Source organism: Felis catus, chromosome E3 (assembly GCF_018350175.1).
Source record: "Felis catus isolate Fca126 chromosome E3, F.catus_Fca126_mat1.0, whole genome shotgun sequence".
Lineage (NCBI taxonomy): Eukaryota > Metazoa > Chordata > Mammalia > Carnivora > Felidae > Felis > Felis catus.
In genome coordinates this window covers 38120239-38144165 of record NC_058383.1, presented here as the reverse complement: position 1 = coordinate 38144165, position 23927 = coordinate 38120239, and the positions used below count along the sequence as shown (strand labels likewise).

General features: G+C 53.8%; 2 protein-coding genes across 5 annotated transcripts in view; one reads left to right on the top strand and one right to left on the bottom strand.

Annotated features, from left to right (window-relative positions):
- Nucleotides 1–2216: 2216 nt before the first annotated feature.
- Nucleotides 2217–13804, top strand: DNASE1 (deoxyribonuclease 1). Of its 3 annotated transcripts, none has more exons than XM_045048119.1 (10): nucleotides 2217–2366; nucleotides 10979–11041; nucleotides 11477–11624; nucleotides 11934–12022; nucleotides 12164–12247; nucleotides 12424–12539; nucleotides 12661–12773; nucleotides 12848–13002; nucleotides 13260–13356; nucleotides 13493–13804. In XM_045048119.1, the coding sequence occupies exons 2-10, from the start codon at nucleotides 11028–11030 to the stop codon at nucleotides 13544–13546; spliced, it is 870 nt and encodes a 289-aa protein (XP_044904054.1). In that variant the 5' UTR covers nucleotides 2217–2366; nucleotides 10979–11027; the 3' UTR covers nucleotides 13547–13804. The 3 variants fall into 3 exon arrangements, with proteins under 3 accessions (XP_044904054.1, XP_044904055.1, XP_019676599.1); XM_045048120.1 differs by having other exon boundaries at nucleotides 10976–11041; XM_019821040.3 differs by lacking the exon at nucleotides 2217–2366 and having other exon boundaries at nucleotides 10862–11041.
- Nucleotides 13755–23927, bottom strand: part of TRAP1 (TNF receptor associated protein 1) — a 48717-nt gene continuing 38544 nt past the window's right edge. For both annotated transcript variants that reach the window (XM_023246827.2, XM_019821039.2), the window contains 6 exons: nucleotides 20388–20573; nucleotides 19867–20005; nucleotides 18930–19015; nucleotides 16877–17022; nucleotides 14117–14189; nucleotides 13755–13999 (listed from right to left, as the gene is read on the bottom strand). In XM_023246827.2, the coding sequence (XP_023102595.2) occupies nucleotides 13898–13999; nucleotides 14117–14189; nucleotides 16877–17022; nucleotides 18930–19015; nucleotides 19867–20005; nucleotides 20388–20573 (732 nt within the window). In that variant the 3' untranslated portion in view covers nucleotides 13755–13897. The remainder of the gene's footprint in view (nucleotides 14000–14116; nucleotides 14190–16876; nucleotides 17023–18929; nucleotides 19016–19866; nucleotides 20006–20387; nucleotides 20574–23927) is intronic.

The window sequence follows — 23927 nt, the reverse complement described above, 5'->3', positions numbered from 1 at the left end:
TGTACTGCCCTGGTACACTTGCCCTGGGAGGCGGGGCACTGATCCTGACGGCCAGCTGTGCTTCCTTGTGGGCAGCAAGAGGGGGAGTCTGGAAGGCCAACCTTGCAAGGTGAGTGGACGTGTTTTCTGAACGGGTGTAGACGTGGGGTGAGAACCAGTGTTGCTCCCCAGAGCCCAGAGCCTGCACTTCCTGAGGAGGCAGAGGTCTCTGTTCTCCTCCTAGAGGCGCCTTCCTGTTCCCACAGCCAGGACTCTCCTGGCCTCAGGCTCTGCTCTGGGGTGGTGCCGGGACCTCTGGGAAGAGTGGTGGCAGCACCCTGAGTCCTGTAGGGCCCCCACATTCAGGGTCCAGGACAGGCAGGTCCCCTGGGGAGCCCCATGCTCGTGGGGGTCTGGGGCAGGATGAGTGCATCATCCTTCACTCTTGGCAGGTCTGAGGAGGCGTCTGTCCTGGTGGCCAGTTAAGGGCGAGGGCTGAGGCGCTAAAGGGTGGGTGGTTTAATGGGAGCCTTTCTCACCTGACTAAACCCATGGGCTCTCGCTGTATGCGTCCCTACCCCTAAGGGAAGGGTTCACATATGGGAACATTCCGGATCGAAGCTTCCTGGGGGATGGGAAACGCCAAGGGGAGCTCGGGGATGGTGGTCTCCTTCACACTGGCAGAGCCACACTGCCTGAATGTCCTACCGTCTAAGGTCCAGAGATGTTCAGAGAATGGAAGGTGGACAGAGGCTGGGGACTAGTGGACACAGACAGGAAAGACATGGGGTCAGCCCTCTCAACTGGCCCATCCGGGAAGGATTGGGCAGAGTTAGAAAAGACACACTGTTACTTCGGACTCAGACCTGAGGGTCTGTGGTGAGCCCTGCGCTGTGTTGTGGGGCCCCCTGGTTCTTGTGAGGGTCCTGCTGGGCTCAGGCACAGGCAGCCCCCTCCTCTCCATGGAGACAGGCCCACACCAGCTACTCTCTGGTCTGCTGTCTGAGAGTCCTGAGCCTTTGCCTGGGACTTCTGTGACAGGCTGGATTGGTTCTGGCCGTGCTTTACCCAAGTGTAATACTTGAGGTAATACTGATGGCTCCCAAGCCCACAGGAGCCTCCCTGCCCTCCCATTAGGAGCTGTAACTTTGGTGCCCCCTTAACGCCCTTGATTAAATGTCTCCATCCCATAAGGGTTTGGGATGTGTAGGCCGAGGACCCCGGCCTAGTGGCAGAAGCCTGTCCCTTTACTCATGCGTCAGAGAGGACCAGGTCAGGCCCCTTTTGAGATGCTCACGCTCGGCTGGGGACAGCCAGAGCAGCCGGAGAGGGTGGGAGCATCTAACATCATTGTTCTGTCACGAAGGCCCCTCTGACGTTCATCTTTTCATTTAGCAAGTAGTTGGTGAGAGAGAACCTTCCGCAGGTCAGGCCTTGTTTACCTGATGCTGCTACATAAGCCCCAGCTCTCGGGGGACCACATCTTGGGAGACGGACAGTACATTGGATGTGATGGGTGGTAAGAGAAAAATAAGCAGCGTAGAGGGACAAAACATGTTGACTTAAATAGGGTACTAGGTAAGGTGATATCTGGGCAGAGGCTTGAATGAAGAGAGGGGTGAGCTCTTTGGCCATCTGGAGGCAGAATGCTCAGGTGGAGGGACTGTGCAAAGGCCCTGAGGCAGGAGCCCATTTGGGAAAGTTGAAACTGTCAACATGTGACAAACTATAATGTTAGTAGATAAGCCCCACGGCCAGCCCTAGGCAGGAGGCACGGCAGATAAGTTGTACGTCTTCTCAGAAACCAGCACTGCCCATCCGGCCAAGAGGGCAGAGTCCCCAGGGAGGAGGCAGGCCTGGAGCTGGCAGTCGGCAGGCCTCATTGCTCCTTCTCTGAGTGAGGTGGTAGACCTTAGCTGAGGATACACACTCTTGTTCTCTGAGAAGCTACAGAATGAGCTTCTAGAATGTAGAATTGCCATGTCCTGCTGCCATCTTCACTGTAGGACTGGGCTGGTAAGGGTTCAGATAAGGATACAGAGGTTTCAGCCCCAGTGACTCTTGCTCGGGGAGAGGGGAATGGCCTGTGTTTGTCTCTCACTGGTTGGCATACTTCTGCACAGGGACACGTATGGCTCAGAGATGTCCATACTGCCTGTGCTGGCCAGACCAGCTTGCCTGGTTATCAACCCACATCCTGTCCTCACACTACTCTCCATTCCGATGACTCATTCCAGGTAGCGAAAATAGACTGCTTCTGGCCATCGAGTAGTTCACAGCTGACCAGTGCCTGCTAAGGACTCAGGAACTGGCTATAATTCTGAGAGGAGCTGCTTCAGGAGCTGAAGAGCTTCCTTGGCAGCCACGACTCAGAGGAGTTCGGGGAGGTGAGCCTACTTCTTGCACTGGACTTTCTCCTTGGGGCTGGGCAGGGGGAGCTGCTGGGAGAAGCCCCGAGAGCCCCGTATACTCTCATGTGGCTGGAGAGACTGACCTGGGGCTCTGGGCCTGCTAAGGCAGCAGAGCCCCGAGAGGAAGGAGGCCAGAGACGCGAGGTTGATGCTCAGCAGTGGTTCCCTATTGAGGCATAACTCAAGCAAGGGAAGCAGAAAGTGGCTGGAAAGCAGAGCGGGATTGTTGGCAGTTTCGTGGTATTAGGGCAGAGTTCAGAGCCTCTCAAGGAGAAACGACATGAGTAACACCAGGCTCTTGGCTGGGACCCTTTTGGGGGGCACCCTGGGTGTGGGGGAAATCCACAAGTCAGTGGGACTTTATAAGGACCGTGGATGAGCTAAGCATCACTTGCTTGATTCCTTGACTGTCCTGGCTGACCCTCTGTCGTTCTGTCATACACCGTGCCTGATGCCGAGAGAGTTCGAGTCTGGTTACCACGTACACTGAAAAACAGGACCAGTGGGCCGGTGACAGACCCCCCAGAGATTAAGATACTGGAGTTATCAGACACAGACCTTAACTGATTAACATATTAAAGAAAATAGATAAGATGCAGAGTATCACAGAATGAGAATTCATAAAAAATTAAATCAAAAATCAAAAACGGGAAAGTATGATAATGAGAATTTAAAATTCAGTAAGCGGATTTAACGGCAGATTAGAGACGGGTGAAGAAACCAGTAGTGAGCTGGAAGATAGATCAGTAGAAAATACCCGTGCAAACATCCCCGCGGCCAGCTCACATAGTCCGGTGAGCTTCCTTCCTAGTTCCTCAGGGCCCTGTTGGTCTCTTCTGTAGACCCCTAGCCTTGAGCGAGGTGAGCGGTCCTGCCGAAGAAGGTTCTTGGTGCTTGGAGAAATTGAGGGGTCTTTGGAATTTGGGGAACATACTTCCATGCAGCTTTGTTGGAAATACTGCTAGCATGTTGAGTCTAATCAGTAGAGCTGTGAGGCTAGTGAAATCTTTAGGGGCCTCAGATTCATCATCAAGAACAGGAGCGTGTATTTATGGGCTTGGGCTAAAGGTATGCTAATGTCTCCAACGTGCGCCTTAGAAACTGCCTTTTAGTAAAGTCATCTGTTTGTTTGCTTCTCTCCTGAATGTGGTGTGCAGAAAATCATTGAGGACTGGGGGCACTGGGGAAACTGAGGCTTGTCTGATCTCCCAGGGGGGCACATGTACACTGTTACGGCCTCACGTCATGGAACTTGGGTGCCGCCTGTTCTGCTCATGTGATGGGCATGTCGTGGGCATGGCCAGGGGTGAGGACGCAGGGACCGGGCCACAGCTGAGCGTGACTGATGCTGTTTTGAATTGTGGCAGTTTAGATGGATGTTGTTTTGAGTTTTCCACCCTGGGTTAATGGCTTCTTTGTAATGAACAAATAAATTCAGGAGGAATGGTGAGGTAAGACAGGGTCATGGGCCAAGGCCAGCGTGCTGAGCTGAGACCTGCTGCTGACCTACACAGGTCGTTTGACATGGATTAAAGCAGTGTCATGGCAAAGACACCAGCCCTTTATCTGAAGGGAGGGGTGGAAGCCCCTTCTAAAACGCTCACTTTGTGGGGCAGTGAGCACGTGTTCCAAGGCGAGAAGAGTAGACGTTGAGTCTAGCTAAGGGGAGGTATGCCCACATGCCCACAACAGCCATGGCCTCCAGAAGCTTCTGGTCAGCTCAGACCAAGTGCCCAGAGGCCACTTGGATGCCCCTCCATGTACCTTGTGCTTCAAGACAGGAGACCATGCTGGGTTCTTTGTGGAGGGTCCATGAGGGAGGGACATTGTCTTACTCAGCTGGGAGGGTGATGAGGGAGGTGGGGAGCTCCCAGCCCCACTGCGTGAAGCATTTGTTGGTAGAGCCCCTTTTGTGTTCCAGACGCTGGTTTAGGCACAGGGCAGTTTGTGGGACGGGTTTGATGAGGCGTCTACTCTCATTTTTGTCTGGGGTTTGTGTTCCAGACCAGAGGCTGGCCTTAAACGAGCATAAACAAGAGCAAACACGTTAGAAACAAACAAACAAACAAAAAACAAGTGATAACAACAAGTCGTGAAAAACAGTCATGAAAAAGGTGTCATGAAAGAGAAGATACTGGGACCGTGTTGGTGCTAAGGATTTCTGGGGAGAGGATAGCCTCCCTCAAGAGGTGATGTTTGAGCTGAAGTCAGAACGACAAGGTGGCCCAGCTCTGCAGGCAGAGCAGAGGCCCTGGGCTAGAATCGTACAAGTCTTGGTAGGCGTCAGCTTTCACCTTAAGGACAGTGAGAAACTGATGACAGATTTCAAGCGGAGGAATAACACGGTCTGATTACACGTTCACAAGATGTGCCGAGTGCTGTGCGGAGACGCGGTCACGGGGTGGATTTCTGGAATCAGGGATCCCACTGGCAGGCTTTGCACGTGCTCGGGGAGCCTGGAGTGGTGGCTGCAGAGCCAGAGGGGAGGGAAAAGCAGGGGCCCAGCATCTACATGGAGGCGCAGCCGGGGCTGGGGGCATCCAGGGACGCGGTCTGTGGTCTGCCTGTACCATAGCAAGTTTGCAGGGCCCACAGGGTGTCAGTGGACATGTCCCGGCCGCAGCTGGGATATAAGACAAAGCCCCATCTCAGAGGAGGGAGTCAGGCGTGTTTCTGAACAGGTGGAAAACCGCCGTTCCTCTGAAGGCCTTGACGACTAACCATCATCTGCCATCCCACGGTTTATGATAGTTTGAAATCCTTCTTCCTGGTGCACCTGGGTGGCTCAGTCGGTTAAGTGTCCACTCCTTGACTTCGGCTCAGGTCGTGGTCTCATAGTTTGTGAGTTCAAGCCCCGTGTCGGGCTCTGTGCTGACGGTGTGGAGTCTGCTTGGGATTCTCTCTTTCTCTCTGCCCCTCCCCTACTTGCAATTTCTCTGTCTCTCTCTCAAAAATATTAAAAAAAAAAATTATTGCTGGGGCGCCTGGGTGGCTCAGTCAGCTAAGTGTTCTACTCACGATCTTGGCTCAAGTCTTGATCTCAGGGTTGTTGAGTTCAAGCCCGGCGTTGGGCTCCGCACTGGGTGTGAAGCCTGCCTACCAAAATTACGTTACAGCTAAAAAATGGTAACTGTCACTGACCTTTCAGTCGGACATAATCTTTGTGTCGGTAGAGGGTCTTCCCTCGATGCTGGCAGCTGCTGACACACGAGGGTCTTGGCTGCCAAAGGGTGGGGTGAGTGTGGCAATTCCTTAAAGTAAGAAAACAGTTGAGTTTGCTCCATTGGTGGATTCTTCGCTTCATGAACGATTTCTCCGTAGTATGTGACGCTATTTGATAGCATTGGTTCCATCGTAGAAATTCTTTCAAAATTGGAGTCTCCTCAAACTCTGTTGTTCTGTCAGCTAAGTTTATGAAATACTCTTGTTGTCCTTCTGTCAGTCGTCAGATTTTCACCAGGAGCAGAGTTCCATCTCCATAAACCACGTTCTTTGCTCATCATAAGAAGCAACTCCTTGGGGCGTCTGGTGGCTCAGTCAGTTACGTGTCCAAATTCGGCTCAGGCTATGATCTTACGGTTTGTGGGTTCAAGCCCCACATCGGGCTCTGTGCTGACAGCTCAGAGCCTGGAGCCTGCTTCGGATTCTGTGTCTCCCTCTCTCTCTGTTCCTCCCCGGCTTGCACTCTGTCTTTCTCTCAAAAATAAATAAACATTAAAAAAAAAAAAGCAACTCCTCATCTGTACAGTGGGTTTATCGGGATGTAACCCTTATTGTAAAGTGAGGAAGATCTGTACAGGTAAATCCAAAGACAAATATGTTTTCATTAAGTCACCGACATTTCTTATGAATGGAATGTGTGAGCCTGCTGGGTACTTTTTAAATTTTATTTATTTATTTTTTAATATGAAATTTATTGTCAAATTGGTCTCCATACAACACCCAGTGCTCATCCCAACAGGTGCCCTCCCCAACACCCATCACCACCCTCCCCTCCCTCCCACCCCCCATCTACCCTCAGTTTGGTCTCAGTTTCTAAGAGTCTCTTATGTTTTGGCTTCCTTCCTCTCTAACCTCTTTTTTTTTTCTTCCCCTCCCCCATGGACTTCTGTTAAGTTTCTCAGGATCCACATAAGAGTGAAAACATATGGTATATGTCTTTCTCTGTATGACTTACTGCACTTAGCATAACACTCTCCAGTTCCATCCACGTTGCTACAAAAGGCCGTATTTCATTCTTTCTCACTTTCACGTAGTACTCCATTGTGTATATAAACCACAATTTCTTTATCCATTCATCAGTTGATGGACATTTAGGCTCTTTCCATAATTTGGCTACTGTTGAAAGTGCTGCTATAAACATTGGGGTACAAGTGCCCCTATGCATCAGGGACTCCTGTATCCCTTGGGTAAATTCCTAACAGTGCTACTGCTGGGTCATAGGGTAGGCCTATTTTTAATTTTTTGAGGAACCTCCACACTGTTTTCCAGAGTGGCTGCACCAGTTTGCATTCCCACCAACAGTGCAAGAGGGTTCCCGTTTCTCCACATCCTCGCCAGCATCTGTAGTCTCCTGATTTGTTCGTTTTGGCCACTCTGACTGGCGTGAGGTGGTATCTGAGTGTGGTTTTGATTGGTGTTTCCTTGATGAGGAGCGACATTGAGCATCTTTTCATGTGCCTTTTGGCCATCTTCTTTAGAGAAGTGTCTATTCATGTTTTCTGCCCATTTCTTCACTGGTTATTTGTTTTTTTGGGTGTGGAGTTTGGTGAGCTCATTATAGATTTTGGATACTAGCCCTTTGTCCGATATGTCATTTGCAAAAGCTTTTCCCATTCTGTTGGTTGCCTTTAGTTTGGGTGATTGTTTCCTTTGCTGTGCAGAAGCTTTTTATCTTGATGAGGTCCCAATAGTTCATTTTTGCTTTTAATTCCCTTGCCTTTGGGGATGTGTCAAGTAAGAAATTGCTGCGGCTAAGGTCACAGAGGTTTTTTCCTGCTTTCTCCTCTAGGGTTTTGACGGTTTCCTGTCTCATATTCAGGTCCTTTGTCCATTTTGAGTTTGTTTTTGTGAATGGGGTAAGAAAGTGGTCTAGTTTCATCCTTCTGCATGTCGCTGTCCAGTTCTCCCAGCACCATTTGTTAAAGAGACTGCCTTTTTTCCATTGGATGTTCTTTCCTGCTTTGTCAAAGATGAGTTACTTTTGTGGGTCTAGTTCTGGGGTTTCTTTTCAATTCCATTGGTCTCTGTGTCTGTTTTTGTGATGCTGGGCACTTTTTAAATCTTGGAATCAGATTGGATGCTGCCATCCTCAGTGCCTGTTCCACAGTGATTGTCACGCAGTAATTACATTTTCAGTAGCTGCCAGAAACCTAGCTTTGCAGAGTCCTGAGGCCACAGAAAGGAACGTAGCAGGATAAAATGCCGAAACCGTGAGCTGCCTTAACCACTGTGTCTGACCATGTTGAGTATCACTGTTCAGAAGTTAAAAGTATCCGACACTGCCCTGGAAGTTCACTGTGGGGCCGGAGGTACCTCACTGCACGGTTTGGGAACCGTCGCTGTGTGTCCTTTCCTCTTCCCTCTGGATCTGGGGACCTCCTCTTCCCCGGGCTACATGTTGGGGGCAGTCACCCCAGCCCCCACAGCTTGTAGGAATGGGTCACAGGGTCTTAGGGCATTTACCGTCACGTGAAGGCCACCAGCCTGCACAGGTGTGTGTTCCCAGCCTTGTGTTGAGAGGCTTGGTGCTTTTTTCTTTATCCTTTGATTTCGCCCACAGCGGAGCTCAAGATCTGGCTCTGGTTTCAGTAAACCATTGTGATGTGCTGTTTCCCCTTCTTGTATCTGGAGCAGTTTCAGTTTAACCAAAGAGGGTAGTGTTTTTTTCAGGGTTGATGTAAAAATAGCTCCACCTGATCAGAGAAGGTGAGCAGCTGTCGGCACTCATTTCCCTGCTGACAAGACCAAAAAATGCCAGAATTACTGGGCCACCTGCCTTTCCCTGGCACCCATTCTGTGTTTCCACTGTGGGCTGGCTGGGCATGGGAGGAGTGGACTCCCCACTATTAGTGTTGAGCTTGGCTGTTGCTGAGGCCAAGAGGATATGGACAGAAGTGGCAACATGCAAATTCTGAACCTGGGCCTCTGGAGGCATTGTGTATTTGTTTGCTCCTCTGGAAGTTTCCACCTCCTCCCATGTTAGAAGAGCTTGCCTTGGGTGGCTGCAGGCCTATGAGCATGAGGGAAAAATGCTTATCTTGTACACTGAGTTTTGGGGTTGCCTGTTACACAACAAGAGCTGACTGATACAAACCGAAAAGTCCAGGAGTTAAAGGTGAAAAGAATGACAGCAATAGAGCATTTGACAGGGTCACTGTTCTTCAGGAGAAGATGTATTTTTAAGGAGATGTGAATTTCTGTGGAATGTTATCCGTTGGTTCTTAAACCTAAGAGCAAGGCAGTGACAGTTTTATTCCTATTTTAGAGATGAAGACAGGCTCCAAATGGCTGCTGATGCAGTGGGAGAGCCTGGTGTGGGCCCCAGATGGCTGCCTCCTGGTCGCGGCTCCTACTCGGGCCGTGTTGCCTCTTCTGCAGGCCCAGCTCTGTGGGAGGCGGTGCACGCTGCTCTTTGTAGGAGCCACAGTCAGACTGGGGCGGGGGACTGACCGCGGCTGGGAGCTCTGCGGGGCACAAGGGACAGCGTTTTCCCGGGACGTAGGACAGGTGCCTGTGTCCCGCGTGCTGAGAGACGGAGAGACCAGGCTCCTGCAGTGTGAGCCACACCTCTTGTGCCGCCTGTGGTCAGCGTCCCACGTTTGGGCAAAAGCGGGGCTGGTGGCCTCCCTCCGCCTTTGCTCCCAGGCTTCCCTCAAAAGGTCAGGCGGGGTGTGTCTAGGAAGGCTGAAGCGCATCGGCGCAGGGGGCCGGCCACCTGCCCTGAATACACACGGTCTCCCCTGCTGCTTGCCGTCTGGATTTTGATGCTTAAAAACTCAGAGACTGAGGACAGAAGCAGCACCCAGACCTTTGCAAAGGCTGTGATGGGCTTCCTGGCCGCTTGAGGACCAGGCCACCTGATTTCCACCGCACGAGAGACACACGGGCTGACTGGCACGGTGCCGACAAGCACTGCCACCTGTCAGCATGTTTTCATTACTTCGGGCTCCTGGTCTTGTTGGTTTACCTTCTGACCGGTTTTTCGTCCCCTCTGAGACCTCCTGTTCTGTGACGAGCTGGTGCCGGATCTGCACCTCCCTGCCAGCTGCCCGGAGGCTGCCTCTGTTCCCTGCCCTCCAGCACCGCCCCCCCCCCCCCAATCCGTCTTTACTGAGAGAACCTTCAGTCCCAGGAGGGGACCTGGCCCTCCCACTCCCACTCCCAGGGCTGTCCTTGGAGACAACAGCCCACACCCCCCACAGTGGGTGGAGCCCCCGTAGATGGGGCAAACAATGGCTCCCAGAAGATCGCCATGTCCCAATCCCTGGGACCTGTGAATGTGAACTCCGGTGGCCAAAAATGACTCTGCAGCTGTGATCCAGTTAAGGCTCTTGAGATGGGGAGAAGATCCTGATTCCCCGGGAGGACCCTGAATTCCTCCCATCCTGAATGAGGGGCCGAGAAAATGGACTCAGGAGAGAGAACCGCGTGGGGGCGGAGGCGGAGACTGGGTGATAAGGCCACTCGGCCACGGCAGGCCTGGAGCCCTCAGGGCTGGGATGCAGGGGACCTTCCCCTCGCGTCCCCGGTGGAGCGCAGCCCCTGCCACATCTTGGGTTTCCATCTCTGGCCTCTACGACTATTAGAGAATAAACCTCTGTCAGTTTAAGCCACCAGCTTTTTGGTGACTTGTTTCAGGAGTCACAGAACATGAGTAAGTGGAGAGTTAAGGATTCCCAAAAAGGGACTGGAACGAGGCCTGGAGCCTCAGCTGCTTGACAGTGTCCCTGTCACCCAGGGTCACCTATCCCTGGAACACACACCTCTTCACCATAATTGCCCTGTTGCCTTGCTGGTGACTGAGATGGCCTTCATCACCCCTTCCTGGTGCCCATGGCCTTCTGGCCTCGTGTGCTCCTCGGAGAGCCCAACCTGTAGCCCGTCTGCCTGCAGCCGCGCCGCTGACCAATGAGGGGGCGGGACGCGGGGCCACAGAAGGGATGGCTGGCTTTGACCTGTGGCTCCAAGGTCGTGTTCATGCTGGAACGCAGCTGGGCCGCCCTCCAGCGCACACCTGCACCCTCCCCATACCTGGGAGAGCGGCATGTGTGAAGGACGAGGGCTCCTTTGGCCCTTTCATTAGACTTTTTAAGACTAAATGCAAATATTATCAGGTGCTCCTGTTACAGCAGTGAGAACCTGTGCCTGTTGAAGTAAACACACGGCAGCCATCCGTTACAGGCAGCACCATTGTTCTGTGTCCCCCAGGTGATGCCCTGGGAAAGGTCACGGCTGCCTAAACCTTTAAAACCCCCGGAGGGACACGCATTCCCTGTGTTGGGGTTCGGAGCTACGACTCTGCATGGGCCTCTCAGCTGTTTTTGGATCCACTTCCCTTTGTAAATGATTTTTTTTTCCTAAAGCAGCAAAAGGACAAAGTTGATACTGACCAGAGGATCCCCATCGTCCTTATAGATGTTGACCTTCAGGTGAGTACTGCCCCGAGGGCAGGGTGACATGTGGCCCATGGAAAGTGGGTGCCAGGCCCGGAGGTTGCCCTCAGGGTCCCTCTGGGTGACTGGCCAGTCCTGTCTAGGTGGGTGCCCTGAGCAGGGAGGGCAGTGAGCCAGCGTCCCACCAAAAGAGGGCCAGGGGCCACCTCAGGCTGGCACCTCTTCTGACAAGACAGGCGCTTGTCTTCTGGCGGGTAGAGACCTCAGGTTCTCACACTTAGGTGTCTTGCCTCTGGACACTGATGAGAAGGTTCTGAGACTCCTCCCAGCCTGCTCAGCACAGCCCACAAAGACGGGATTTACTCACCCTTGGGCCCCACCAGCCCCACGCAGCTAGATCCTGGGGGAGGACGGGCTACCGTCTGTCTCTGCTGTCCCCGGATTCTTGAGTAAACACGCGTCCTGCTCCAGGATGAGGGGTGCCAGGCTGATGGGGGCGCTGCTCGCCCTGGCTGGCCTACTGCATGTGGCCCTGACCCTGAAAATAGCAGCCTTCAACATCCGCACTTTCGGGGAGACCAAGATGTCCAATACCACTCTCTCCAACTACATTGTGCAGGTGGGTCCAGGCCGGCTTGTCTCTGAGGAGTCCTGGGGGTGGATGTGGGTTAACAGGCCCTGGGAACACTGGGCCGGCAGGCAGTCTGGAGGGTGGCCACAGATGGGGAGTGTTGAGAGCCTCCGGTGACAGGAGGGCTCCCGTCTGGCAGCAGAGTCCCAGGCAGGAGTGTCAGACCAAAACCATGCCACAAAAGTGCCCCGGGGAGTAGCGGCTGTGGCCCTACGGGGACCTGGAGGAAGCAGGGCCCAGCCACCCCCACATCTGCCCAGCCTGCCCTGCTGAGCACCATTGTGGCCCTGTCTGCAGATCCTGAGTCGCTACGATATTGCTGTCATCCAGGAGGTCAGAGACAGCCACCTGACAGCCGTGGGAAGGCTGCTGGACAGACTCAATCAGTGGGTGATGACGGCGGGGTCCTGGGGAGGCACAGGATGGTGACACCCCCCTCCGGGGCACGGCACCATTTCCTGTTGTGGACAGGAGCCCTGCTATGGGCGGCAGAAGGGCTCCCTGGGACATTTGTCTTCTCAATCCAGGGATGACCCAAACGCCTTCCATTACGTGGTCAGCGAGCCGCTGGGACGCAACAGCTACAAGGAACGCTACCTCTACGTGTTCAGGTAAAGCCCCGGCGCCGAGATGCGGGCCACCCCCAGAGGGTGCTAACGGAAGCCCGAGGGTGGTCTAGAGGTCCGTGGGCCGCACCCCTGGGGCTCCCCCAACGTGTGCAGAGGCAGGACGGTGCAGGCATGTGGCGGCACCCCCAGTCTCGGGCTCATGCCCTGGCCTCCCCCAGACCCGACCAGGTGTCCGTGCTGGACAGCTACCAGTATGACGACGGCTGCGAGCCGTGCGGGAACGACACCTTCAGCCGCGAGCCCGCCATCGTCAGGTTCTTCTCCCCACTCACTGGTGCGTAGCTCTTCCCAGGGCCCCGGCAGGCTCGTGTCACATGACCCCCCAGCACTTCGGTCTTAGTTACTTCCACCCCCTGGTGACGGCCCTGAGCTTTAGCACAACGCCATCTCCGCAGAGGTCAAAGAGTTTGCCATCGTTCCCCTGCATGCGGCCCCCCTGGACGCGGTGGCCGAGATGGACTCTCTCTACGACGTCTACCTGGACGTGCGGCAGAAGTGGGACCTGGAGGTGAGTCTGCAGCCCGGGCCCTGGAGGCACTGCTCGTGCACCCAGGTGTCTGACCGACCGGTGTCTCCGTGTAGGACGTCATGCTCATGGGCGACTTCAACGCTGGCTGCAGCTACGTGGTCCCCTCCCAGTGGTCATCCATCCGCCTGCGCACGAGCCCTGCCTTCCAGTGGCTGATCCCCGACACCGCAGACACCACAGCCACCTCTACGCGCTGCGCTTACGACAGGTAGGCGGGGACGAGGCCGCCTTCGCCAGCTGCCTGGACTGCTCGGTCCAGGTTCCCAAGACCTGGGTCAGGCCCCGTCCGGGGCCCTAGTGCCAGGGGAGGTGCTCCCGGTCCCTCGGCCTAGCTTGTGGAGCCAAGGCCGCCTGGGGGGCTGCCCGGCAGCACTGGGTCATGACCTTGACCAGACAGAGGCGCGAAGGGTGTGTGGGCAGCCAGCCTCGAGGCTGACGGGGACCCTCTCGTGTGTGGTGCCGCAGGATCGTGGTGGCAGGCACCCTGCTCCAGCACGCCATCGTCCCGGACTCGGCCACCCCCTTTAACTTCCAAGCTGCATTTGGCCTGAGCAGCCAGCTGGTACGTGTCTGCAGCTCTGATGGGGCTGGGATGGGGGTGTAGGTGACAGACACAGGGCAGGGGTCCGGTCAGGACGCAGTGTGCACAGAGTATGCCATGACAGGCACCCCTGTGCTCACCATGTGTTTTCCCACAGGCCCAGGCCATCAGTGACCATTACCCAGTGGAGGTGACACTAAAGAGAGCCTGATGTGAGTGGGGCCCTGGCCCCAGTTTGTCGCCACAGTCAAGCGTTGGGCCTAAGGTTTCCCGTGAGCACCCTCTCCCCACAGCACCTGGAATCTGTGCAAGGACAGAAGTGGGCTTTTTGTCACTATTTCCAGTTCCACTGTGAGCAGGGGGTTGTGGAAACAGAGCCCCCTACCCACCTCCTCTGTCCGGACAAAAAAACTTAATACTAAGAAATACCTTTAATTTAAGTAAATAAAGCTCAAAGGGGATGTTCTCATTGGTGGCATCTAGTCCTTCGTCCCTGGCTGCCTCCTCCGTCACCTCTGCTTGAACCCTTTCACTGCAGGCAAGAGCGGGGCATCCCTGGCCCTCAGTGGCGTTCCAGGGCCTTGACAAGTAAGTGGTTCAGGCGGCCCACCATGGATCGGGGGTCATCCACAAGGCCTGCAGCAATCATGGCGTTCTCGTAGATCTGAAAGGCAGGCAGGGTAATCGCATTAGTGAGACGGCAAGGCCCCGCAGACGAGGCAGGGAGAGCACTGTCCCCCCCGCCACGGAGGCTCCAGAATTCTGGCTCTGGAAGACTCACCTGGTCAACCAGCAGCTGGGCCAGGTCAGGCTCACTGTCTCTCAGCTGACTGAGTTTCTTGATCAGTGTGTGTCTGCAGCACAGAAAAGACCAGAAGTCAAGTCAGGGCTGGGTGCTGCACAACCAGCACAAGAGCCTCTACATTCTGAGGACTTTTCTGGGAGGTTGGGGTTGCCGAAACAGTCAAAAAGACGCATGGTGGACGGTCCAGTCTAAGAAAAAAGGCACAAAATGACGGATTTCCGAGGACAGAAACACTACCAACGGGAATTTAAAATATGAAAAATATTTTATTAGTTTAGGTATAAAAGCAGTCTTAGAAACTCATAAGCATAGAAGAACAGCCAGGAGACGTGGCCCAGATGTGAAAGCACACTGTAAGGCTCCAGGAACTGGACCGCTGGCTCTAGAAAACGAAAGGGCAACCGTGGACAACATCTACACAACTTGATGCACACGTGGGGACATGAGGGCAGCCAGTACTTGACAGAGACAGCATTAAGAGGGCAATAGGTAGGGTCACTGGCCAGCCACCCAGAACACAACTGGATTTCTTATACCAATAAATACAAACATTGACAGGGAAAAAGAGAAAGATTTCTGAAGCAAAATGCAAAACACAAGTCAAAAAGAAGAAAATGATCACTACAACTCCCTAGGAATTCTATGGTTTTCTACATAGAAAAAAAATGCCATAAACTTACACTATCTGATCTTTTTCCTAAGATACCTCCATCAAAATGGTAATTTTTCAAATGGCCAGAGTTGAGACCTTTGGTATGGGGCGCCTAAGTGACTGACTTCAACTCAGGTCATGATCTCACACAATGAGTTTGAGCTCTGTGTCAGGCTCTGTGTCTCGCCCTCTCAAAAATAAATTAAAACGTTCACATTTAATTTTTTTTTATTTTTATTTTTGAGAGACACAGAGAGAAGTGGGGAGGGGCAGAGACAAAAGGAGACAGAATGCAAAGCAGGCTCCAGGCTCTGAGCTGTCAGCACAGAGCCTGATGCAGGGCTCGAACCCACAAGCAGTGAGATCATGACCTGAGCCAAAGTTGACGTTTAACCGACTGAGCCACCCGGGCGCCCCTAAAACGTTAAATTTTTTTAAGTTTGTTCAAACTGAAGGCATTGGGGAAAGTTTGTCTAACTGCTACGGGGTACAGGGCAGTCACAGTCTAAAAATTCACCTGGACGTCGCTCTGAGACTTAGCAATCTGCTTTGCTCACGGCACCGGTACGGTAGGAAACCCTTATAAGAAAGCCACCAGCCAATCTGCATGCACGACAGGTGCAGGCCAACTCTGGGAAAACACGACCTAAGGGGGGCCGTGCTGGGTACTAGGAAAATTTCACTATGGATTCCTTTGGTTCTTTAGAATTCTGAACCCGGTGCACAGATGAACAATTTTCAAAGCAACTAAAATTTAAAAATCGCCTGGCACTAAGAACGAGCCCTCCATACAGCTCTCCCACTGAACTACTTGTGTGCCAGCATTAGGTAGAGGCTGGGGTCAGCCTCTCCGACAGGCGCCCACAGCTGAAGCCTTGTGTGCCCCCGGGACGGAGGCCACACGCACACACTGGTGCGGCTCCCGTTGCCGCCTGACCGGCCGCGGGCCGCGTCCGCGCGCTCACCCGATTCCAGGTGTAGTCACTTGGCTCAGAAAGTACTCTGCCCTCTCCCCAGCAGTCTAGACAAAACGTATGCTTATAAAACATACATGACATACATATAAAACAAGCATTAAAAAGGATATGATAAAGTGAGTCATAATGCAAAAAAGACACAAAAGTACAAGGCCAGAGTCCAGAAGAAAAGATGCCAAGTGGGCTGTAGTAACTGTGGTTGGGGACAAGACGAGGGATGCTTGCTTTTTGCTATTTTGTAACATATTTGGTAACCTGTTGATAGAATTTCATTTAAGTTATTACTGTAGGGGCGCCTGGGTGGCTCAGTTGAGCGTCCAGCACTGGATTTTGGCTCAGGTCACCATCCCCAGGGTCATGGGATGGAGCCCTGCGTCGGGCTCCAGGCTCAGCACAGAGATGGTCTCTCTCTGCCCCTCTCCCCTGCTGACACTCTCTCAAGAGAAAAAAAAAAAAGGACGGTCTTAGAAGGCATGTCACGAGAAAGCCAAGCCAAAGGATGGTCAATGCAGGGCCCTGGGGACTCCCGTGCTATGCAAGCAGCGCGCACGTCCTCGTCCAGGTGAGGGTAGCCGGGCCGTGAGCCAGATGGGGACAAGGGGGACAAGAGTGTTCACAGCAACCTGTTGCCACCAGCCCCCGAACGGAAACTACCCCAAAACAGCCTAACGGTGCTAAGGCAGACTCCTATCTCTCAGCTACAAACACAAACCCGAGCCACCCTCCATGCGGACTGTCTTGCGCCGAGTTGAGGAAGCAGGACTTTAAAAACACACTCAAGGATTCCACACACGTCAAAGTTCAAAACTGACAACACAGAGCTAGAACCACGGCGAGGTGAGGAAATGACTACTCCTGCAGCGAGGGCTCTGGTGACCTCTGAGGACAGGGACAGACTCTAGTGGGAAACGGGGGCATCTGAATGAAGGCCAACAAGGTGGTTTTTTAGGACCTTGTGGGGGATAGTTTAATAGTCATCAAACCACGTAAGCCTTATGCCCTCCTGAGGTGTCGTAAACAAAGGTAGCACACAAACCCACACACACACACGACGTGGCAGGTCGGAAACGCGTGCCCGGGGCCTGGGCCGGGAGCCGGCGGCCCTACCTGGGGTTGATCTCCAGCGTGGGCTGCAGGACCTGAGCGCGCTCCTCCTGGGTCTTGGCCAGCTGCTGCATGCGCAGGAAGTGCCGGGCGGCCCCCATCTCCAGCACGGTGATCATGGCAGGGTGGGTGTCCAGTCGGAGAGTCACCTACAAGCCAGGCCAGGGACCAGAGGTGAGGGAGGAGCTGGAGGCGGGAGCCCCTGGGCTGCAGGGTCTGGGCCATTCATGAAGCTTCCCCAGGTGACACACACAATGCAGGTCTCCAGGGACACCCCTCCCTTGCACTCACGAGAAGGGAGTCTGAGCTGCCACCACATGAAGTTCCTGGAACACATCCCGATCGTGGACTCCCTCCTCCTCTATCCCCCACCCCCCAAAACTACTGGTCTTTAACGTGTCCATTGCTGTCCCAGGTCCATCTGGCCTGGGTTAACTAACCTCTGCTGCACGGGGGCCATGGCCGGGTCCCACAGCAGTCAAGGACCCCGCAAGCCGGCTGCTCCCCTGCCCAAGGCCCCAGCCTCTCCAGTACGTCCTCCCTTAATCCTGCCCATCCTCCCTCTGTCTTGCCCGTCCCAATGGCCTGAGCCCCCTTCCCACGGCTCCCACGGGTCTGGATTTCATCCACTACACCTGCCACCGAACGTTCGAGATCCTGCTCCCTGTGGGCCTCTCCCTTGCCACCCAGAGGGTGTGGGCCTGCAGACTCAGGCCAGACTTCTGGGCCTGCTGGACCCATGGCACAGCAATGGAGAACCTGCGCCGGGATTCAAATCCAGCTCCCGGACTGCGAGCTGTGATGTGGGGAAGTGTTCCACCTCGTCTCCTTCGTGGGTCAAATGCACTCATTCTAATTAGCTCGGAGGTCACCCTGTGACCTCGGAGGACATGCTGTGCATGACACAGTACATGTCACAAAGAGAAATCCCGGCTGTGCGCCTTGGCTCTCAATGCTCACTGCCCGGAAGCCACACAGGTCCCCAGATGCCACCTCTTACAGAGGTGCCTCCTCTGCTCTTGGCTGTTCCCACCCTGCACACCTTTAGCGCCACGCCTGGAGGTGTCCCTGTGCCAGTGACTTCACGCTGAACACCTGTCCTCCGGCTACCATGGCCTTCTCTTGTAGGTCCGAGCTGGACTGCTCGGTTGCCAGCTGCTCTGGACGGAACTTATGTGACTTGTGCGTTTCTGCCCAGAGCCGCACATACACAGTCCCAGGGGCCTGAGTTGGCTTGTGCTCCGTATCTGGCCTCGGCATCAGAATTGGCCTTTCTGACGCCAAGAGGGACTAACTTGCCTCGCCCTCTCGAGCCAGACCAGGCTGGCCCCCTGGAATGGATCAGGGAGTGAAGAGAAATAGGCAGATGCCGGGCTCCCAAGACCGTGAGACGGTAAGAGAAAGACTATGCTTAGGTAGACTCCATGACTCACTGGGATCACACACGCATAGGGCACACGCTGCCTTGGCGGCAACAGCTGGAAGCCTCACCTGAGAAGGATGCTCCGCCCAGGACCCTCAGTCGGGACCCCGACCAGGCTGTTCGCCGCGGGACTCCCCCAGCCACGAGGCTGGATGTCGTGAGCACCGATTTGATGTACGAACCCTTCTCTGTTCTTCTCTACGCTCTCCCCCTCTTTATGTTACTCTAATGGTTTGATTTCGTATATTCCCTTTCCTTTATAATTAAAGCTCCTTCACGGAACCGAAGTACGGCTCCTGTGAATTACGATTCAGAACACCGGCTTGCTGAGACCCACCCAGACCCCTAAGAACCTGAGTTGGGCAGTCAGCTCCCCGTGTCCTCGGCCACCACAGCGCCTTGGGGACAGCCAGCTGGGGACCTCCCCCCGCCCGTTCTCTGCTTCCACCTGCTCTACAGAGTGGCACACGTACGCCCCTGGGCACTGGCGCGCGTGCACACACAGGCGCGGCAGCAACGCGCCGGTCTGCCCCTCAGATCACGACCGCGGGGAAGACACCCACAGGGCCGGCAGCAGTGCGGTCCCGGAGGCCCATGGCGGCCGGGTGGCAGCCCGTCTCCGGAAGGCCTCACCTTCACGTTGGTGACACGTGACCCCAGCGCATTTCTCATCCAGGCCATCAGGTCCTCCGTCTCCTTCTCGGACAGGCGGTCACTGGCTACAGGAGGGTAGACGGGACCGGGCTCAGAGCCGCCCACCCCAGGGCATCCCAGGGGGCCTAAAATGCTGATGCCTCAATACTGGGTTTCAAGAAGGCTCCCTCCGCCCCTGTCGGCCACTGCCGCAGAGACAGAGGCTTCCCGAAAGGACCTTCATCTAAAAGTAAGCAGATTAAATTGGATCCCAAAAAGGACACCTTGGGGGCACCTGGCTGCCTGAGTCCGTGGAGCATTCAACTCTTGATCTCAGGATCAGGAATTCAAGCCCTATGCTGGGTGTGGAGCATAAATTAAATTAAATTAAATTAAATTAAATTAAATTAAATTAAATAGACAGACATTTTTGGTTGCCTGAGGCCCATATAATTTTGTGAGAGCTTTAAAAAGAATCTCTAGGGGCGCCTGGGTGGCTCAGTCGGTTAAGCATCTGGACTCTCCATTTTGGCTCAGATCATGATCCCGCAGTCTGTGGATCAAGCCCCACATCGGGCTCTATGCTGACAGCACAGAGCCTGCTTGGGATTCTCTCTCTCTACCCCTCCCCTGCTCACTCTCTCAAAATAAATAAAATAAACATTAAAAAAAAAAAAGACCACTTCTGATTCTGTTGGAAGCCAAGCTGGAGGGAGCACTCAGACCCCCAGGATCTAAACAAAAATGTTTCCCATTCATCATGAAGATGGTCCCCAACAGCTTCCTCTGTGCAGGCTGCGGACCCCAGATACACATGAGAAGAGAAAAAACTCCATATGAACCCAGCACTACAAGATGGAAGAGGCCGTCTTAGCCTCCTCTGCACCCCCAGGCCACCACCCACACCTGGGCCCAGAGAGAAGGGGAGCGAGCCTACCCGGGGACCCGTCCTCCAACTTCTCCTCCTTATAGTGATCAACAACGATGTCCGTCTCCACAGAGATCAGCTTCTTCTTGTCAAACTCACGAAGGTGTAGCAAAGTCAGTTCATCGAACTGCTCGTAGCAGAAGAGAACCTGCGAGAGCCCAAGAGCATTGGCGTCGGGCCTGGAGAAGTCTGCCCGCAACAGGACAGAGCGGAGCGTGAGGCCAGGGCCGGGTCCTATGTCTGGAAAGGCCATACTGGGGTCCGGGTGCTTCCTCAGCCTCATGGATACAGTGGTTCACCAGATGGTCCCGAGGGGGCCCTAGCAGTAGGAGTAGCAGTAGGAGCGGTGACTACAGAGGAGCCCCGTGTCACCTCCCAGAGACACACAGACTAACGGCAGCCTGGCTGGGCCTCAGGACCCCTGGACATCAGCTGCCTCACGCGGCTTGGCTCTCCCAAGCATGTTCGGCCACTGTCTGGGGCTCAGACCCTGTTTATCCCGTCTGGACCCCAAGCCGTGGCCCACTCACCTCCATGTTTTTCTGCTTCATGGCCTCATAGTAGGGTGAATGCTCGGCCAGGTGCCGGCTGGGGGCGCACAGGTAGTAGATGGTGCGGGTGCCAGCCCGCATGCGGCCGGCATAGTCCGAGAGACTGGTCAGCTGCCCAGCAGGCAGTGCCGAGGACTCGTACCGTAGCAGCTTTGCAATATCCTCCTGCAGACAAAGGCCAGGTCACTCTCGTTCTAGGTCCTCGTTCTGAAAGCCTCCCAGCTGCCTTCCACAGGCTTTGGAAGCCTATGGCTACCGGGAGGAAGAGCTCTGGCCGGCCTCACCCCTGGCTGCCGGGCCCAAGGACGGCACTCGGCCCCTGGGGGGCTGAGGGGACTCCGATGGTATCCATCGGGTCCCACATCAAATGTGCGGGGGACCCCGGAGAGAACCTTCGCCCTAGCTGGTCCGGGGCCCCGTGGAGAAGGGCTTTCTGGTACACCTGTCCTAGACCACTGGTATACTGCCACTGTCCGTGCCAGAGACCTTCCCAGACCCAGCATCCTCTGTCCATCCCCGCCTCCTGGGCACGTGGATGAGATGTGGAGACTGCATTCCTAGCCTTCCTCACGGCAAGGACTAGCGCTGGCCCGTGGGGCACAAATGACAGTGAGCACGTATTTAAGGGGGAGCCAGTCCTCCTCCATCCGGGCAGCTGAAGATCAGTGTGCCCGCTGGTATCATATCCTTGATGTGGGAGCTGCCTGCCGATGGTGGAGCAGCGGCCCCAAGCTGGGGCCTGGGTCCCCAATGCCACCAGCCAGCATGTGACTTGAGACCTCAACTCTGCCTCGTCTATACCAGTGACTTCTTCCTGATCATCCGGCACAGACATGTGGGGGGGGGGGGGTGCGTGCAGAAGAACACGGTGGAAGAGCAGACAGCCTGTGCCTAGAGCTGCTGGAGTCTGCCACCAACAAGGAGGGCTGAGAAGAGGCTGTGGCGGCCTCAGCACGCCAGGGCCCTAGGTCCACCTCCCACGACCTGAAGAACCTCCTGGGGGACCCCAGATGCTCGGTCACCTCCTCCTTCCTCACTGCTAAAGATGAAATCTCGACCCTCGGAGTGACTGCTTAATGGGGCTCAGGTGTCTTTTTGGGGAGACGAGAATTTTCTGAAGCTAGACAGCCGTGGGTGCACAACTTGCGAATGTATGAAGGGCCACTGAATTGTTCACTTTGAAAGTGTGAATTTTACAGTATATGAATTATGTGGCAATTTAAAATTGGCCAAAAAATGTTTATGGAATGACTGTATTTTTTAATATTTACTTATTTTTGGACGAAAGTCCCAAATGTAAAACAGTAAACCAACAAAATCCTAGAGGAGACAACAGGCAGCAACCTCTTTGCCCCCGGCTGCACCAAGTTCTTACTAGACCGGTCTCCGGAGGCAAGAGAAACAAAAGCAAAAATGAACTATTGGGACCTCATGAAGATAAAAATATTCCTAAAGCAAAAGAAACAATCAGCAAAACTAAAAGGTAACCTCCGGAATGGGAGAAGACATCTGCAAATGACATGCGGATAAAAAGCTATTATTCAAAATCTATAAAGAACTTATCAAACTCAACTGCCCCAAAACAAATAATCCAGTGAAGAAATGGACAGAAGACATGAACAGTTTCTCCAAAGACGACATCCGAGATGGCCACCCGACACATGAAAAAAATACTCAACGCCACCCATCATCAGGGAAATATGAATCAAAACCACAAGGAGATACCACCTCACACCTGTCAAAATGGCTAACATTAACAACTCAGGCAACAAAACATGTTGGCCAGGATGCGGAGAAAAAGGATCTCTTTTGCATTGCTGGTGGGAGTGCAAACTGGGGCAGCCACTCTGGAAAACAGTATGGAGTTCCTCAAAAACTTAAAAACAGAACTACCCTATGACCCAGCAGTTGCACTACTAGGTATTTATCCAAAGGATACAAAAATGCTGGTTCAAATGGGCACACGCACCCCAATGTTTGTAGCAGCACTATCAACAATAGCCCAAGCATGGAAAGAGCCCAGATGTCCATCGAATGGCAAATGGACATAGAAGATGTAGTATATATATATATAATGGAATATCATTCAGCGATCAAAAAGAATGAAATATTTCCATTTGCAACAAACAGAATGGAACTACAGAGTATTATGCTAAGTGAAATCAATCAGAGAAAGATAAAGATCATATGATTTCTCGGGGCGCCTGGATGGCTCAGTTGCTTGGGAGTCAGACTCTGGCTCAGGTCATGATCTCACGGTTCATCGGTTCGAGCCCCACATGGGGCTCTGTGCTGACAGCTCAGAGCCTGGAGCCTGGTTTGGATTCTGTGTCTCCATCTCTCTCTGCCCCTCTCCCACTCATGCTCTGTCTCTGCCTCATAAAAAAAAAGATCATATGATTTCACTCATATGTGGAATTTAAGAAACAAAACAGATGAACATGGGAGAAGGCAAGGAAAAATAAGATAAAAACAGGGAGGCAAACCATAAAAGACTCTTATATACAGAAAATGAACTGGGGTTGCTGGAGGGAAGTGGGTGGGGGAGGGGCTAAATGGGTGATGGGCACTGAAGACGGCACTTGTTGGGATGGGCACTGGGTGTTGTATGTAAGTGATGAATCAGGAAACTACTCCTGAACTCATTACTACGCTATGTTAACAGGCCTGGATTTAAATTTAAAAAATATGTATATTTACTCATTTCTGAGTCAGAGAAAAAGAGACCACACGTGCCTGCACAACCAGGGTGCAGTGCAGAGCCTAATGCAGGGCTCAAACTCACGAATGGTGAGATCATGACCTGAGCCGAGGTCGGACAATTAACCAGTTGGGCCACCCAGGTGCCTGATGATCGTATCATTTTTAAGTATTTGAACTCTGGCCCCAGAGGCACCACATTGAAGGATTTCCGCCAGGGGCACATGGGTGGCTCAGTCTGTTAAGCGTCTAATCCTTGACTTCAGCTCAGGTCATGGTCTCGAAGTTCATGGGTGGGAGCCCCGGGTCGGGCTCTGCACTGACAGCAACAGCACGGAGCCTGCTTGAGATTCTGTCACACTCTCACACACTCTCTCTCTCTCTCTCTGCCCCTCCCCTGCTTGCACATACACATGTATGTGCTCTCTCTCAAAATAAACAAACATTAAAAAAAGAAAAGGATTTCCACTAGTCACCCAGAGAACATGCCTTTCCCACCCCAGGAACCAGGCACCTTGCCCCGTCCCCTGCCTTTAGTGATCTCCTGAGCACCCTGAATGCTGGTGGGAGGAGACAGCGCACACCCACCTCCTTCCAGCATCAGGCGGGCAAGAGCTCGGTGCCGTGGGACGTGGTAAGGAGGTTCCAGGATGTGGCGCCAGGCCTGCTGCGTCCAACAGAGGCCTGGAGGCCAAACGCTGCCTTTACTGACCCCCGCAAAGTGCCCGGCTATGCCACGGTCACGTCCCAGGAAGTTCGGATTTCTGGCCTCCACCAGATTCCTCCACAGCCCACGGCAGCCCAGAGAAAGGCCCAGAA